The sequence below is a fragment of the Lactuca saligna genome, chromosome 4 (assembly GCF_052625555.1).
Source record: "Lactuca saligna cultivar CGN05327 chromosome 4, ASM5262555v1, whole genome shotgun sequence".
Lineage (NCBI taxonomy): Eukaryota > Viridiplantae > Streptophyta > Magnoliopsida > Asterales > Asteraceae > Lactuca > Lactuca saligna.
Window position 1 is genome coordinate 118352271 of NC_136420.1, and position 15236 is coordinate 118367506.

Genomic DNA, 15236 nt, shown 5'->3' on the forward strand with positions numbered 1-15236 from the left:
GCGATTAACTACGTGTCATAAGGTATGGTGCACACCTTATCGAGTTTTGGTGTTAGGAAAATCCCAAAAACTCAACTTGCAAAATAAAAGATGTGTGCTTGCGGATGTTACAATTCTCTTATCTACAACTCCACCAAGACTACAAGAGCTCGTTGTCGTCGGACCGTCAGACCGTCGTCGGATCGACCGAAACAACCAGACCATTTTCGAAACGCAATCTCTCTATTCTCTATGGATCTACTTGCACCCCCTTGCTTCACCTGTACTCGTATACTCTTTGGAAATAACCTCTCTTCGCCTTTCCTCTTCCCGAACTGCCTCTCTCCGCTAGATTTGTAGCAAAAGTCACCAGATCTGAAGCAAAGAGTACCAAATCTGAAGCAAAAAAGCACCATTTGAAGCAAAAAGGTCATCGGATCGATTAAATGCTTCTGAAAGGTTTCTTATATAAATCTATTTCGTTTTTTCTAAATACGTCTTATAATTAGATTCTACTTTGTGTTATTGGTTGCAATCCATCTCTTTGATTAAATGATTATAAAGGTTTTCCCTATTGTGTGTAAGGTTTTTCCTATTGTGACTAGATACATCGCATGTGATTAATTACACAAGAATAACTATTGAATCGAAAATGCGAAAATGAATCTTGTGAACATAAATCGTTTTTTTTTTTATTTATTTGTAAAGATAATAATTGTTATTGTAATGCACTCTTTGTGAAGAAACTTAAGAAGCTAAAATCATTTTTAATCTTTGGTAAAACATGGTTAAGATATGCATGCACATAATTTGTAAAATTTCATGATAAATAACTAAAAATAAATGTCAGCATAGAATATTTGCTGACAATTTTTTATATTAGTGGTCCAAAAATTCAAGCATCAACGACTAACGGAGGAAATTATATGCAACCTTACCATACGTCGTGTTTCCATGATAGTTCATGTCTCGCACATTTTGACTTTCATACTATATACAAATTTAGTCTTCAACGTAACTATTTCGAGCCTTAGTAATTTAAAATTTTACCTTTGTTTTTTTAAGGGTGAACAAGTTTTTAACCATTATAATTGCAATTTTGTATAACAATATTAAAAGTTAAGGCAACGTTGACTGATTTTATTCCTTCAAACATCTCACATTGTCATAAAAGATATACATATACGAATTTGAATCATTTGTTTTTCCCAAAAGGTTAAATAGGTACATTTAAGAAAATTAGTTAAAAACGAAATTGACCAAGAACCGCCATGTATTATTATTTTCATATTATAATATCTGTAAATCATAATTAGTATTTTTAAATAGTTATAAAGTTACACAAAGAATAATAAAAAAACGTTGATATTCACATCTATATACATCAAAAGATTCATACAACTGGTAGCACATCTCCATCTTGAACAATAACTTTTATACTTGGTAACGGTTGTTGTGTATTGTAAAGTTGGTTAATTACAATTTTGACCCTGGAAATGATGCCTTCCAATAAAACTTTCAAAGATCCGTTTTATACCACACTTGTTTGTTTTATACGTGCCCCCATTTCAATAATTCCATTAGATAACCAAATCCAACATAAAAATAGTAAAATTCTAGACAAAGTCCACCACACATAATGAGATATATTCCTCATATGGACAATAATAGATTCAATGAAACAAGAGGAAAAAGTCACTAAAAGCAATGATTGAAGAGCGATTATACTAACATTTTTCTTGGAAGTTTCACCAAACCCAAATCATCTAACAACCCACCCACCACTCAATAACAACATAACATCAACAACAACAATACTCGAATCCTATAGAATAAGAGATGTAGATGATCCTATTTGCTAAATAAAAACCCATTTTAGGCAAAAGTAGAAAAACATCTAATATGTCATAAGATGCTTAAATCTACACTACATATGATAACTAAAGATGAAATGTTGAGTTTTAGGTGTATTTGAACACCACTAAACCAAATCTTTGATACTCGATTTACAAAGAACACCCATATCAAAATTTAGAAACATTTCAACAAAAATATTTAATCTATAATTCTTCCAATCTTTCTGTCTTTATTTTGGTTTCTTCTTCAACTTGTGTGGTGGGAATTGGGTCCATCTTTTCAGTAGAACAAGCATCGTTTATCTCAACGACTTCATTGGTTGAAGTATTTGTTATGTCGTCTTCTTTTGTAGGTTTTGTTTTCAATGAGGAGCTGTTATTTTAAGATATTTATCATCATTCACTTCAAAGAAATCATGTATATATTATTTGTCAAGTGTAAAAAAGTAAAAAAATAAAAACCTTTTTGGTGAGTTTGTGTTGTCTTCTTGCATTGGTGAGAATTCTAGCTTTCTTTTCCCCTTTTGCTTTAGACGCCTGTAAATATTTTGATGGATTTATATAAAAATAGTGAATACAAATAGGATGAATTATGAAATTAGGGTATGAAATATGAAATTTTACTTGGTGGATGAAGTTGTCATGGGGGTTGGTAAATCAGAAGATTTCTCCTGTTGAGAATATGATATTATATAATTTTATTTATAAAGTAAAATATTAAAAAAAAAAAAAAAAAGATAGAATTAAGAAAAGAGAATAACTTTATGAGGAGATGACTTATCAAGTATAATCCACTTTTCAACACGTAAATCCAGCACTTCTTCATCACCATCAGCATATAACACCTGCATTCAGAAATTCAACTTCTATAAAGTTATTGAAATTTATATAATAATTTGAATTTGTTTATAAAAAAAAAAAAGAATGTAATAATGTATTCCCACCTTGTGCTTTTTGTCAACAGGATTATAAGAGGAAACAGCACCTTCGTAATACCTGTTCCAAAATAAATTTTTATCTTTGAAGAGAAAATAAGATTTTACAATTGTTAAAAAGTTTAAATTTATAAAAAAGAAAAAGAGATTTACATTTTGTCCAATGGCCACCAAACCTTTATCCTATGTCCCACCAATTGTTTCCCATTTCCAAGACCCTAACAAATAAATTCAACAGCATTATGAAGTTTTAAACATAACCATTAAAAAAATTAAATTAAAAGATTTGATTAATAGATTAATACCTTGTATATGATATCATCGTCCTTTTTTGTGACTGAATTGTTTGAAGTCAATGATTTTTTCATGCCTTGAGATTTTTCTTTCAGTTTTGCAGAATTTGAAGCTTTATCCTGAAACCTAGTTTTCCTCAAATCTTCCTTTGAATCTTGAACCAATTTAGGTTTGGAATCTTGACTTGAGTTGACTTTCTTGTTTTTTGGTCTCCCTTTTGATGAAAGGGTTTCATGGGGTGAGTTAAGATTTTGAGAAGCTTCCAAATCTTTACCCTTTATCTGATTTTTATGATAATCCTCTATTTTCTTTGAAACTTTTTGAGTTTCAATATGTTTTTGCTTCTTGGATTGAGAATTCACGAGGGTATTTGCATCCCTTTTGTGAATATTATTACTCTTTGTTGGTTTCTTTTCCTGCAAGTTGGAGTAAATATAAAAAGTTGTAAAAAAAATAAATTTTTGGAGGATATGAAAGTTTAAAAAATATATATATATACAAACCATAAGTTCATTTTGACAAAGGGTAGAGACTATTTCAGCATAATCATCAGAATCTGCCTCTATGAGTTCTACTAAAGTTGAAGAATAGGGTTTGAGTGTATCATGACAGTTTCTCAACACCTTTTCTGCTAATTTCCAAGGGGCAGGGGAAACATTCTGTAAAAAAGAATAATATTTTTTTTCAGAGAATATGAAATTTAACAAATATTTAAAAAGATTTAAAGATAAATTGTGTGTACCTGGTTTTCTTTTCTGACATGAGAAATGAGAAGGGAAAGAAGCTGTGAAGCAATTTCATCACTTTCTTCAAGAACCATAGTCATTATACTTTCCATGTCTGAAAATACAGGCTGAGGGTGATTTGTCCTAGATTTCATTAAGAAAAAAAAAAAAGTCAACTTTAATATTTCACAATAGACAAATTACAGAAGAAGAAAGTATAGATTTTTTTTTAAAAAAAAAATTGCAGTTTAACCACTTATACTTTACTTTTTCCGATCAAACGTTTCAGATATTTTTTTCAATTGAACCACTTTGACTTATGGAAACTTATACAGCATATCAAAAAGGTTAAATTAGAAAAATCGGGAAAATGTCTGAAACTTTTATGGTTTGTTCTATAAAAGAAAACCATCTATGAGATGTTCATAAAAAGGGTTTAGTTTTTAACCATATTAAGCCAAGGAAGATCTCCACGTGCAAGAAGTTTATTTCTTTACATGGGTGTTCGTAATATGCAATAAATGAAGATGTTAGAATTAACTATGTGATCAAACTAAACCATAGAGGGGCGAAAAGGGAATAAAGATACGCGATAATATAATGAGGAATAGAAGCGCTCACCTAATTCTACTTAAAAACTGCTCAAACATCTCAAGGATCAAAGCATCACACTCAAGATCCAACATCAACAAGCATGATTTCACTTTAGCAACAGATTGAAGAATGTGAATGGCTTTATAATAATTGCGACCCGTAACATTTGAAAGTTCCCCAAAAGCCATCACATTGAGCTGGAAGATATCCTGTGTAACAAATAGTTATGTTTTTTTTCTTAAAAAGGAGATATACAAAGTATTTAGACATATGGAATTGTTAAAGGATTTGATTCTTGTAGTACCTTCATAATTTCATCCTTATAAGGTGGTTCTGGTGCAGTTATTCTTGCTACTTCACAAAGACATGATGCTACTGAAACTTTAACATCCACATCTGAATGCTTTAACAGTTCATTGGAAATCAAGGCCCCCATTGAAGGCACAAGTGCACCTTGCATTTTGAGAGATGGTGCTTGACTCACAAATGTCAAAAGTTGCTCGGTTTTCTTAAAGAAAGAAGTTGAAAAATAGCAAGTGTTATAAGTATATCATAGCACAACAAAGAGGGTAAAGTAAAGAAAATGCACAAATTCTGGAAATGGAACCCTAATTTGAAACCATCTGGTATCTGATTCGATATACATATATACATAATCGTTAACATAGGGGGAATCTAACTAGGTCTTACACATACATTGACCCAATGTCCTCGTAAAACTTTGAACATGGCAAATTTGGACAGTGATCGTAAAGGCTAAGGAATATTTTACGCGAAATAGTAAAGTGAAACGTATACATTGACGATGAAAAAGGTTAACAATCGCTTACATCGAGAATGTCTAGAAGCTCACTGATGGAAGAAGGGTGCAATGCAAGCTGTTCACCAGTTTCTCTAAGCTGTTGCTCCAGTTCGCTAACTGGACAGATATACTCCATTTTCCGAAAGGCGGACTAAGCAATTTCCCTCTAATCGCACGCAAACACAAACCCTTAGAGGCTCAGAAAGCCAAAATGTTGATTTGATTTTACGCAAATTAGCATATGCCTGTGTTTACAAAGGCAAAGGGTTTCTCCATTCGATCAATCCGCTTCGTGAAATCTGTGGCGAAAGGTATAGAAACCCTATATCTGAATTTCGAACACGTACATAAGGAAAACCTATCGATGCTTCGAGAATTTGGAGAGTGAGTGTGATGGCTGCGTGAGAGGCGCCTGGGGTTTTGATTGCGGTTTCCAGGTGTCGGAGCTTTGATGTTATTATCCGAGGAAGTTTACATTTGGGATTCTCTCAAACTTTTGTGTGTGTTTTTTTTTTTTGTCCATTTTCATTTACACATTTTTTAAGTTTAATATTATAATTATAATCATTTCTTTTGGAATTTTTTTAATCTTTTCAAATTTACATGTTGATTTTGATTTATTTGTATCATTTTGTGAACAATCATTTTTAGGTTTATTTACGAGTTTATCTAATTGTTGCATCACTCGTTGGATGAGGTCAAGGTTTTCCCAAAATATGTTTTTGTTTATGCTTATGTCATTTGCTCTATTTAGATATTTTGTTCCATTCGGACATGATTAAATCGGGTAAAGAATGTATTTTTAATGATTTATTTAACAAAGTCATTTTTTTAATTTTTGAGTATAAAAACATTTATATAACAAAAGTGATTTCTTATTAGAATATGTGAATCAAAGTCGCTCTTAATTAAAGAATCTTAATGCTTATATGGAAGTTTTGTATTCTAAAAGTAGATTTTACATTATTTTGTTAGCAATGTCATACTTGGTGTCGTGATTCGAAGAGTCTTATATGTTTGTACATGCATACATTAAATATTCTGATATTAATCTTTATAAAACTGAATATCTAGCGGTCAAGGTATAGAACTTTATTAAGAATGTTCAAGGTCCAAGCATTGCACCCTACAGTTTTCCACCCACATGATGGTTCTGGAGTGGAATGTCCACAGATACAACTTACCCCTTTTTCTTCGTACTCTACGTGGTTATGTTGTCAAGCCTAGAAGGAGAGTAAATTTCAGGGGCAGACGCAAGACTTCATAGTAGGGATGTTACGGAAAATTTTAGTAGTGTCATGATAGTAGAAAAAATTCAAAAATTTTGAAAATTTTTGCACTGCGTCCGGAAAAAACAAGCATTGTCGGTACTTCTACGGGCACTATAGTAAAACCGTCAGTCGTAAAGTTGATTATCATTAACTGTTACTTGTATATTTATGTCTTTGGAACATTTGAAAAGCTAAGTGTAATGGCCATGAGTGCATACTAAGAAAACAAATGTCATGCAAACACGCACACAAAAGCAAATGAAATAAAAGAAAATACGAGAATAAGTGGTTAGATCGAGAGTTTTTAACGGTTCGACACGACAATCATTAATGGTTGTCGTCATACTTAACATCTAACAGTCAACATGGAAGCATTAGCTCCTTCCACGTGCGATCTCATGTAGAAAAGGTGTCATCACGTCCGCAATACCCGAACACGTCGTATTACAACTATGAATATATTATACATTACATCCAAATAGTATGATGTTCTTGAAGCCTATGATCTTTGAGTTTTCAATATATTCTTTATTCTCATAAAGTGGATTGTTAATATTTAGGACTCTATTTTAATGAAAATATTAGGTTACATCCTCTTCAAGACTCTCATGGATCCTTTTGTAACTTGTATTTTTAATTGGATGCTGTGACAATACAAAATATATATACAATGAATGGTGTGTATAACACAATATTATAATTAAAACTGACAAATATATGATTCTAACAATTTTACACCTTTATACATGCATGCATTAAATACTCTGATATTAACCTTTATAAGACTGTAATGAAAGTCTAATGGTTAAGGTGTAGAATTTTACTAAGGATGTTCAAAGTCCAAGCATTGCACGTTGCAGTTTACCACCTACGTGATGGCTTTGGAGTGGAACGTCTAGAGATAAAATCTACCCATTTTATTCTTCGTGGTCTACATGGTTGTGTTGTAAAGCCTACACTAGAAGGAGCGTAAATTTGATTATCATTAAATGTTACTTGTATATTTATGTATTTGGAACATTTGAAAAGCTAAGTGTAACAGTCATGAGCGCACACTAAGAGAACAAATGGCACACAAACACACACAAAAAAGGCAAATGAATAAATGAATATACAAGCATAAGCAGTTAGACCGAGTGTTTTCAACGATCCAACACGACAAGCATTAATGAATGTTATGCATAACAAGATATTATAATTAAAAACCGACAAATATATGTTATTAAAAATTAAAAATAACTATTTTATTAACTTTGAATTAATGATATTTACACTAATTTATTGTAAAGTATTTTAAATGTATTATCAGATCAATATATATTAAAATCACATTATTATTACTATTACTATTGTAACGTCCCAATTCTCAGGTATTGATTTTGTTGATATAAGACTTTGTTCTTCTTGATTTCAAGGTCTACTTGATGAGTTGGTTGCCCAACTCGCCGAGTAGCAGCGGGTTGGTCCACATGTTTTAGTGACCTACTCGCCGAGTCCAGGTAAGGACTCGACGAGTAGGAGCTGGAGGATGAAACCCTAATTTACAGGGTTTTGCACCCTATTTAAAGGATCATTGGCCTCCCCATCCTCCCCTTCACAGCCCCCTTGATACTCCAGAACCCTAATTCATGTGTGTATGTTTCATTGGTTTGTTTAAGCTTTGAAGAAGGATTTTTGGTGAGAAAAGCTTGGGGAAACAAGTGATTAGAAGCAAGGAACTCGTGGGAATCAGAGATCTACTTCATTGGGCACCCTTGGAAGGTATTAAGCTGTCAACTTGACCTCATTCCATTCAAGACCTCTTTTGGGTGGATTTTAGGGCTTTTCTAGTATACTAGGAAGCCTTTCTTGTGTTTAAGCTAAGATCTAAAGTTGAAACTTCATATCTGAACTCCTTTAGGTCTCTAAGTCCATAAAGCTTCCAACTTTTGCTTGAATGAGACTCTCCTAAGGTGTAAAACTCCATTGCAAGCTTGGATGTGTCATTTAGAGTCTTTATAGCCTTGCATGCACGTAAAGTTTGCAACTTTACGTGATAAATGTAACATCCCGGAATCGCAAGAGTAGAGTTGAAGGGCTGAAAGTGTAAGTTTTAGAGGATGACTCGGCGAGTCCATGGATGACTCGGCGAGTCAGGTCGCGGTCATGGTCGCATGTCAAGTGGCCTACTCGGCGAGTCCCTAGATGGACTCGGCGAGTAGGTGTTGTATGGAGAAAACCCTAATTTTCGGGGTTGAGCCCTATATAAAGAGCATTATACTCCTCCACAGCCTCCCTTATTCCCCCCTTGAGTTCCAGAAACCCTAAATTCGTGGAGAGATCATTTGTGGAGCAAATTAGAGCTTGGAGAGGTGTTGTTTGAAGAGATCTTGAAGGAGAAGTGGCTTGGATCAAAGGGCTTTGCTTGGATTCGAGTTTGGCTGCTATTAAGGCACCTTTTGGAGGTAATATCTTCGTCCTTAGGCTGTGCATTCCTAGTTTCATCATTTTGGGGTTTGTGGGGAGTATGTCTTGGAATGTTTTGGAGTTTGGAGGATAGATCTGAGGTTTCTACCTCAGATCTGGAATATTGAAGGCCTAGAGTGCATTAAAGTTCCTGTGTTTGAGTGCTTAGTGAAGCCACCATGTCCCAAACCTTGGTTTTAAGGTGAATATGGCTTAGATCTCGTTAGATTCACGTAAAGTTTGCCACTTTACGTGATGGATGGATTGTAGGAGGTTGGATCTATGTTTTGGATCAATTGCATGGCCTGAGATGCTTCTGTATGGATTCAGAACGGTGGTACTCGACGAGTCACATGGGTGGACTCGACGAGTTGCTTGAAGATGGCCTGGGACTCGACGAGTTGGAAGAACAACTCGGCGAGTAGGTTGAAGATGGCCTTGGACTCGACGAGTCCATTTGGACTTGGCGAGTCTTGTCGAGGAAGTCCCAATGTTTCTGGTTGAGTCGATGAATCGGTGAGTCAAGGGATGACTCGGTGAGTTGGGTGCGAGTGGACTCAGAGTTGTTGGACTCGACGAGTCTTGGGGTGACTCGGCGAGTTGGGTCGCTAATTGAGGGAAGTTCTGAGCATAAGGACTCGGCGAGTCATCGGGATGACTCGGCGAGTAGGGTCAGTCAGGAGTTGACTTTGGCTCGTCCAAGGTTGACCAGTTGTCTTCCAGGGGTATTTTGGTAATTAAGGGTATTTATTGAGTTGTATGTTTTGATGTTTAGTGGAGGAGTTCGTGCCAGAGTTCGGAGCAGCGGGATCTTATCTTTTCAGCCGGCAATTTCGAGGTGAGTTATCCTCACTATATCAACAGGGTCTAAGGCACCAAGGCCGGCCCTTTATTGTATTGAGATTCGGTTATGGTTGTTATGTTATTGTTTGATGTGTCTGCATCCTGGTAGCTAGGATGGTACATGCTAGGAGGCCTTGTTAAGGTCAGTTTTCCCGATATACAGAGTGATGCTATGCTAGTGACCGGTTAGGTCGGTAACCCGGTTAGGGTAATGATATGCTATGTGATCTGCTTGTTCGGTTTGTTGACTATGACTGTTATATGAATGTATGTTTTGTGCACATGGTTGTTTGGACTGGAGATGGGTTGAGGCGGGTCCTGCTTTGTGCTGTAGGCCAAGATACCCAGGGCGGACCGGTTGTTCCGAAGGCCCAGCGAGCGGTCCGGATAGGCTGTAGGCCCCACGAGGGCGGACCAGACGTGCCGAGGCTCGGAGAGTGGACCAGGCCGATTGAAGGCCCGATGCGGGCGGACCAGTCACACTGTAGACTCAGAGAGTGGACCAGGTGGGTTGAAGGCCCGATGCGGGCGGACCAACCCCACTGTAGACTCGAAGGACATGACTAGACCCGGAGGATGGATCCGTTGGACTGAAGGCCCGATACGGCAGACCAGTCACACGGTAGACCCGATATGCATGGTTGTTCTATGTTCTGTTATGTTATGTATGTTTTATATGTTTTGGACCGGAAAGTCGTAGCCTGGAAGGGCGTATACGTGGTTGGTATTTTGGGGGTATCTCACTAAGCTTTCGGGCTTACAGTTGTGGTTTAATGTTTTTCAGGTTCTTCAGGAGACTGTGGCAAGGCGAAGGCGCGATCGTACTGCTCCTCATGATTTTGTAGCAATGTGATTCTGGGAATACTCTAATGACTTGTATTGAAAACCTTTTTGTAAACATTTTAATGAAAATCAGGTTGTTTTGAAAAATTTAAATTGGTTGTATTTTTTGGATGTTACAAGTTGGTATCAGAGCCTTGGTTTGAGTGAATTGGAGGAACACTTGTGTGACTCCAGTCTCAAATCGAGGAGAGCTTTCAAAAAGAGAATTTAAAATGGTTTTCAAAATAAGTAAAGGAGGACGCGGAGGTACGATCAGCCGGAGCCAGTAAGTAACCCCAAAATACCATACATGACAATTGTTTTATTGAGCTTTAATAGAACAGCATGCTAGAGCTAGGCTAGGGATCTTCAGGATTTATTGATGAGTTGCCTGATTTATGATGCCTGCTAGCCTAGGGTTCCTTGTGAGAGATTTCTAGTGTTCCTCTAGTTGTGAGGATAGAGCGATGTTATGTGTGTCGCTAGGGTGTTGTGGGAGTACTTCATACAAATATGGGTTGGTATGGAAGGTAGTATGGGCCCGTACTACTGAAAGCACGGACTCATACGCGTATCAGGGAAACCGTGACCTCTAGGGTTGGGATGAGAGCCGGTTCCCGGGATAGTGGAATACGTCTGAGATTTGGTGTTTTATTTTCAGTATGGAGATTTCAGGGCACGCTGGGAGTGGATCCGGGTCAGGATCAGGAGCCGGAGAGGGAGTTCCGGGTGGGTCTGTACAACCCGAGGTTGTCAGCCAGATGAGTACGCATGAGTTGGATGCGAGGATTCGTGAGATCTTGCATGATGAGGTTGCTGCATTGTTTCGGGCTGAGCTGCCAGAGTTGTTTGGGTCGATCAAGACCGCCATGGTGGAGTATTTTGATGAGCGCTATGCGGCTCTCATGGAGACGGCTGTCGCGGCGGCTACCGCAGCAGTAGCAGCGGCAGGGGGAGGAGCCAGTAGAGGTTTTCAGTATCGGGACTTCGATAATACGAAGCCTCCCACTTTTGATGGAGTTTAGGATCCGATCGTTGCTATGAGATGGTTATCAGATGTGGAGGGATGTTTCTTCACGTGTTCATGCCCTGCTGATCAGAGGGTGAGGTGTGCTTTGAACCTGTTGAGGCTCGGAGCAAAGGATTGGTGGAGACTGACCACAGGGTCGTACTCGGATGCGCAGAGGGCTGCGATTTCATGGGATCGGTTCAGGGAGATGTTCAGCACTCGTTATGTTCCGCAGGTCGAGAGGGAGAGGTTGGCTCAGGAGTTCTTGGAGCTGAAACAGGATTCGGAATCGGTGACGGAAATCACCAGGATGTTTACTGAGAGGGCGATGTTTTGCCCTGAGTTCGCTTCGGAGCAGGCTCAGATGTCCCGATATCTGAGTATGCTAAAGAGAGACATCAGACAGTTTGTGTCTACGCAGAGGTGCGAGACTTTGCTGGAGTTGCAGGAGGCCGCCAGGCGGCGTGAGTTAGAGATTGAGTTACAAATGCGTGAGCTGAGGCAAGCTCCGGTTCAGTCGCAGCCGGCGACGAAACGGTCTAAGACCGTTGATTCTAGGATGGGAGATCAGGGTAGCCACGTCTGTGGAAAGTGTGGAAGGGGTCACGCCGGGGTTTGTCGGTCCGGTGGAGCGTGCCGCAAGTGCGGAAAGGAGGGACACTATGCGAGGGATTGTCGGCAGTCAATGCCGGTTCGGGATTTGAGGATATGCTATCATTGTCATCAGGTTGGACATTTGAAGGTCAACTGTCCACGGCTTGCTACAGGACCGGTGCAGGCTCCAGCACCGGCTACGTTGAGGATCACAGGTGGAGATCAGGGTGGAGCTGAGCCCCCAAGGGCTTAGGGTCGTGTTTTTCAGCTTGCTGCTGCGGGTATGTTTCTTTCTGATGTTTGATTATTTATGATTGTTGTGGAGTATTGTTATCTGTTGGTTTCGTTGAATTGCGTTTCGGGTTTTTGTGTGGTATCCGTTGTTCCTTGAGGGTTTGGCGAGTTGTGATCGAGATTTCGTTTTAGTATCTTTTGTTCCCTGAAGGATCGTTATGGTTATGGATTTGTACTTCGAGCTATCGTTGATTATCTTTGTGAGGATTGGTGGCGGATGCGGCGTTGGTTTGAAGGCCAGTTAGATTCTGTAGTCTGAGGAATTGATAGTTGAAGATTGGGTTCCTTTCGAGCAGGTTGTGCAGCATGGGAACATGATTGTATGAAAGTTGTTGGTGTTGGTGAAAAACATTTTTGAGTGCATGTGTCGATTCCTGCAAGGTTGCTTGGGGAGATCGGTGATGGCGACCGGTGACTAAATGTCAGTGTCTTAAGTGGGGGAGAATTGGAAATTCTCCGGATGATCGTTGGGCCTGAGAGGTTGTTTAGCTGCTTGGGAAATTCAGCGGTATTTCTATTAGTCGAGAGCAGGCTCGTATGAGTGAGTAACAGGCATGCGGGGCGGAATACAGACCTAGAGCAGTTGATTGAGGAAGGCATGGGAGCAGGACGGGTTCGAGCATGTATGATGGAGATAGAGTTCGGAACCCCTAGAGGGCTAGAACGGTATGTGCGGGAGGATTTCCCGAAGGGATGGTTCGGAGTGATGAATGCTAGTTGAGCGGTCCGGATAGACTGTAAGCCGGTAGGCGTACCAGTCAGACCGAAGGCTCGGAGGACGGTCCAATCAGATTGGTTGAAGGTTCTGAGAGTGGTCCAGATTGGCTGAAGGCCTGGGGAGGCGGTCCAGTCATGCTGAAGACTCTGTGAGTATTGTTGGATCGGATTAAGGTTATGGGTTGCGTATGTTGCAGTGTGATTACATTGGGAGGTCTGGCCCCGGGTAGCAATCTTGAGCAGTGAAGGTAGTGCATGGGCTTGAGAGTCCCTGTGATGAGAGTCAGAGTAGTGGTGATGCATAGATGTTGGGTACGCTTTAAAGAGGTAATGTAGCGTGGGATGAGCACCATGGTGCCTGTCATGGTGACTGGGCGGACAAGCGGTTCCTTGGTAAGGAAAGAGGGAGGAATGAAATCCCAAAAGGGAGTGCGAATTCACGGAAGTGAAAGCGGCAGTGTAGAGTTATGATTGGAGTGGTCCGTCGATGGTCCTTGAGTAGTGTGTTGCGGCGGTGGAATAAAAGCTCATTCGACTTGATATGTTACTTTGGGCGCGGAGGGAATACCGCGATGTAGAGCCAGGGAGAGGGATTCGGAAGTGATACAGAGAAAGAGTCTTGGACTCTCAGTGTGATTCTGATCAGGGTTTTGGCTACGTTTTAGCGGTTCATCCTGGAAGGATGTTCGAGGATATCATCAGTGTATCAGTTTTTCCAAACCTGAGGGTGCTAGAGCTAGATCAGCATGAGTGTGTGATTGCGAGAGGAGAACTCGGGGGAGTTGCTCCGAAATGGAAGAATGGGTCTTTCGGTCGTCATGGGATGGATAGAGTGGAATTCGGATCGGGGATCCGATGGTTCGAGGCGTTATAGCCACATGAGTCAAGGGAAGGATGAGAATTGGAGCAGTAAAGCATCATGGGTAATTCTCGGTTGTTGAGTGTGGTTATCGGAGGGATTCAGCTGGTGCACGGTTTGAGTAGGTGATGGGGACACCGTAGGGGAAGAGAAGTGAGCTTCTGGTTCTATGGTTGTACCTTGAGGGACTTGGTTCGGTCAAGGTCAAGTGGTGCGTCGTGGGAAGTAATTTGAAGATGAGATGCCGAAGGCTTCGAGGACGAAGCCTAATTTAAGTGGGGGAGAATTGTAACATCCCGGAATCGCAAGAGTAGAGTTGAAGGGCTGAAAGTGTAAGTTTTAGAGGATGACTCGGCGAGTCCATGGATGACTCGGCGAGTCAGGTCGCGGTCATAGTCGCGTGTCAAGTGGCCTACTCGGCGAGTCCCTAGATGGACTCGGCGAGTAGGTGCTGTATGGAGAAAACCCTAATTTTCGGGGTTGAGCCCTATATAAAGAGCATTATACTCCTCCACAGCCTCCCTTATTCCCCCCTTGAGTTCCAGAAACCCTAAATTCGTGGAGAGATCATTTGTGGAGCAAATTAGAGCTTGGAGAGGTGTTGTTTGACGAGATCTTGAAGGAGAAGTGGCTTGGATCAAAGGGCTTTGCTTGGATTCGAGTTTGGCTGGTATTGAGGCACCTTTTGGAGGTAATATCTTCGTCCTTAGGCTGTACATTCCTAGTTTCATCATTTTGGGGTTTGTGGGGAGTATGTCTTGGAATGTTTTGGAGTTTGGAGGATAGATCTGAGGTTGCTACCTCAGATCTGGAATATTGAAGGCCTAGAGTGCATTAAAGTTCCTGTGTTTGAGTGCTTAGTGAAGCCACCATGTCCCAAACCTTGGTTTTAAGGTGAATATGGCTTACATCTCGTTAGATTCACGTAAAGTTTGCCACTTTACGTGATGGACGGATTGTAGGAGGTTGGATCTATGTTTTGGATCAATTGCATGGCCTGAGATGCTTCTGTATGGATTCAGAACGGTGGTACTCGACGAGTCACATGGGTGGACTCGACGAGTTGGAAGAACAACTCGGCGAGTAGGTTGAAGATGGCCTTGGACTCGACGAGTCCATTTGGACTCGGCGAGTCTTGTCGAGGAAGTCCCAATGTTTCTGGTTGAGTCGATGAATCGGTGAGTCAAGGGATGACTC

General features: G+C 39.8%; 1 protein-coding gene across 1 annotated transcript; it reads right to left on the reverse strand.

Annotated features, from left to right (window-relative positions):
* Positions 1–1865: 1865 nt before the first annotated feature.
* On the reverse strand, positions 1866–5692 carry LOC145042678 (sister chromatid cohesion protein PDS5 homolog D-like). The gene is made up of 12 exons (XM_078991137.1): positions 5214–5692; positions 4688–4891; positions 4411–4592; positions 3807–3933; positions 3568–3723; positions 3076–3480; positions 2924–2988; positions 2780–2831; positions 2597–2680; positions 2460–2506; positions 2298–2372; positions 1866–2208 (listed from the first exon to the last, which is right to left on the reverse strand). Exons 1-12 carry the CDS (start codon positions 5319–5321, stop codon positions 2040–2042), a joined length of 1674 nt encoding a protein of 557 aa, XP_078847263.1. The 5' UTR covers positions 5322–5692; the 3' UTR covers positions 1866–2039.
* Between the last annotated feature and the right edge of the window lie 9544 nt (positions 5693–15236).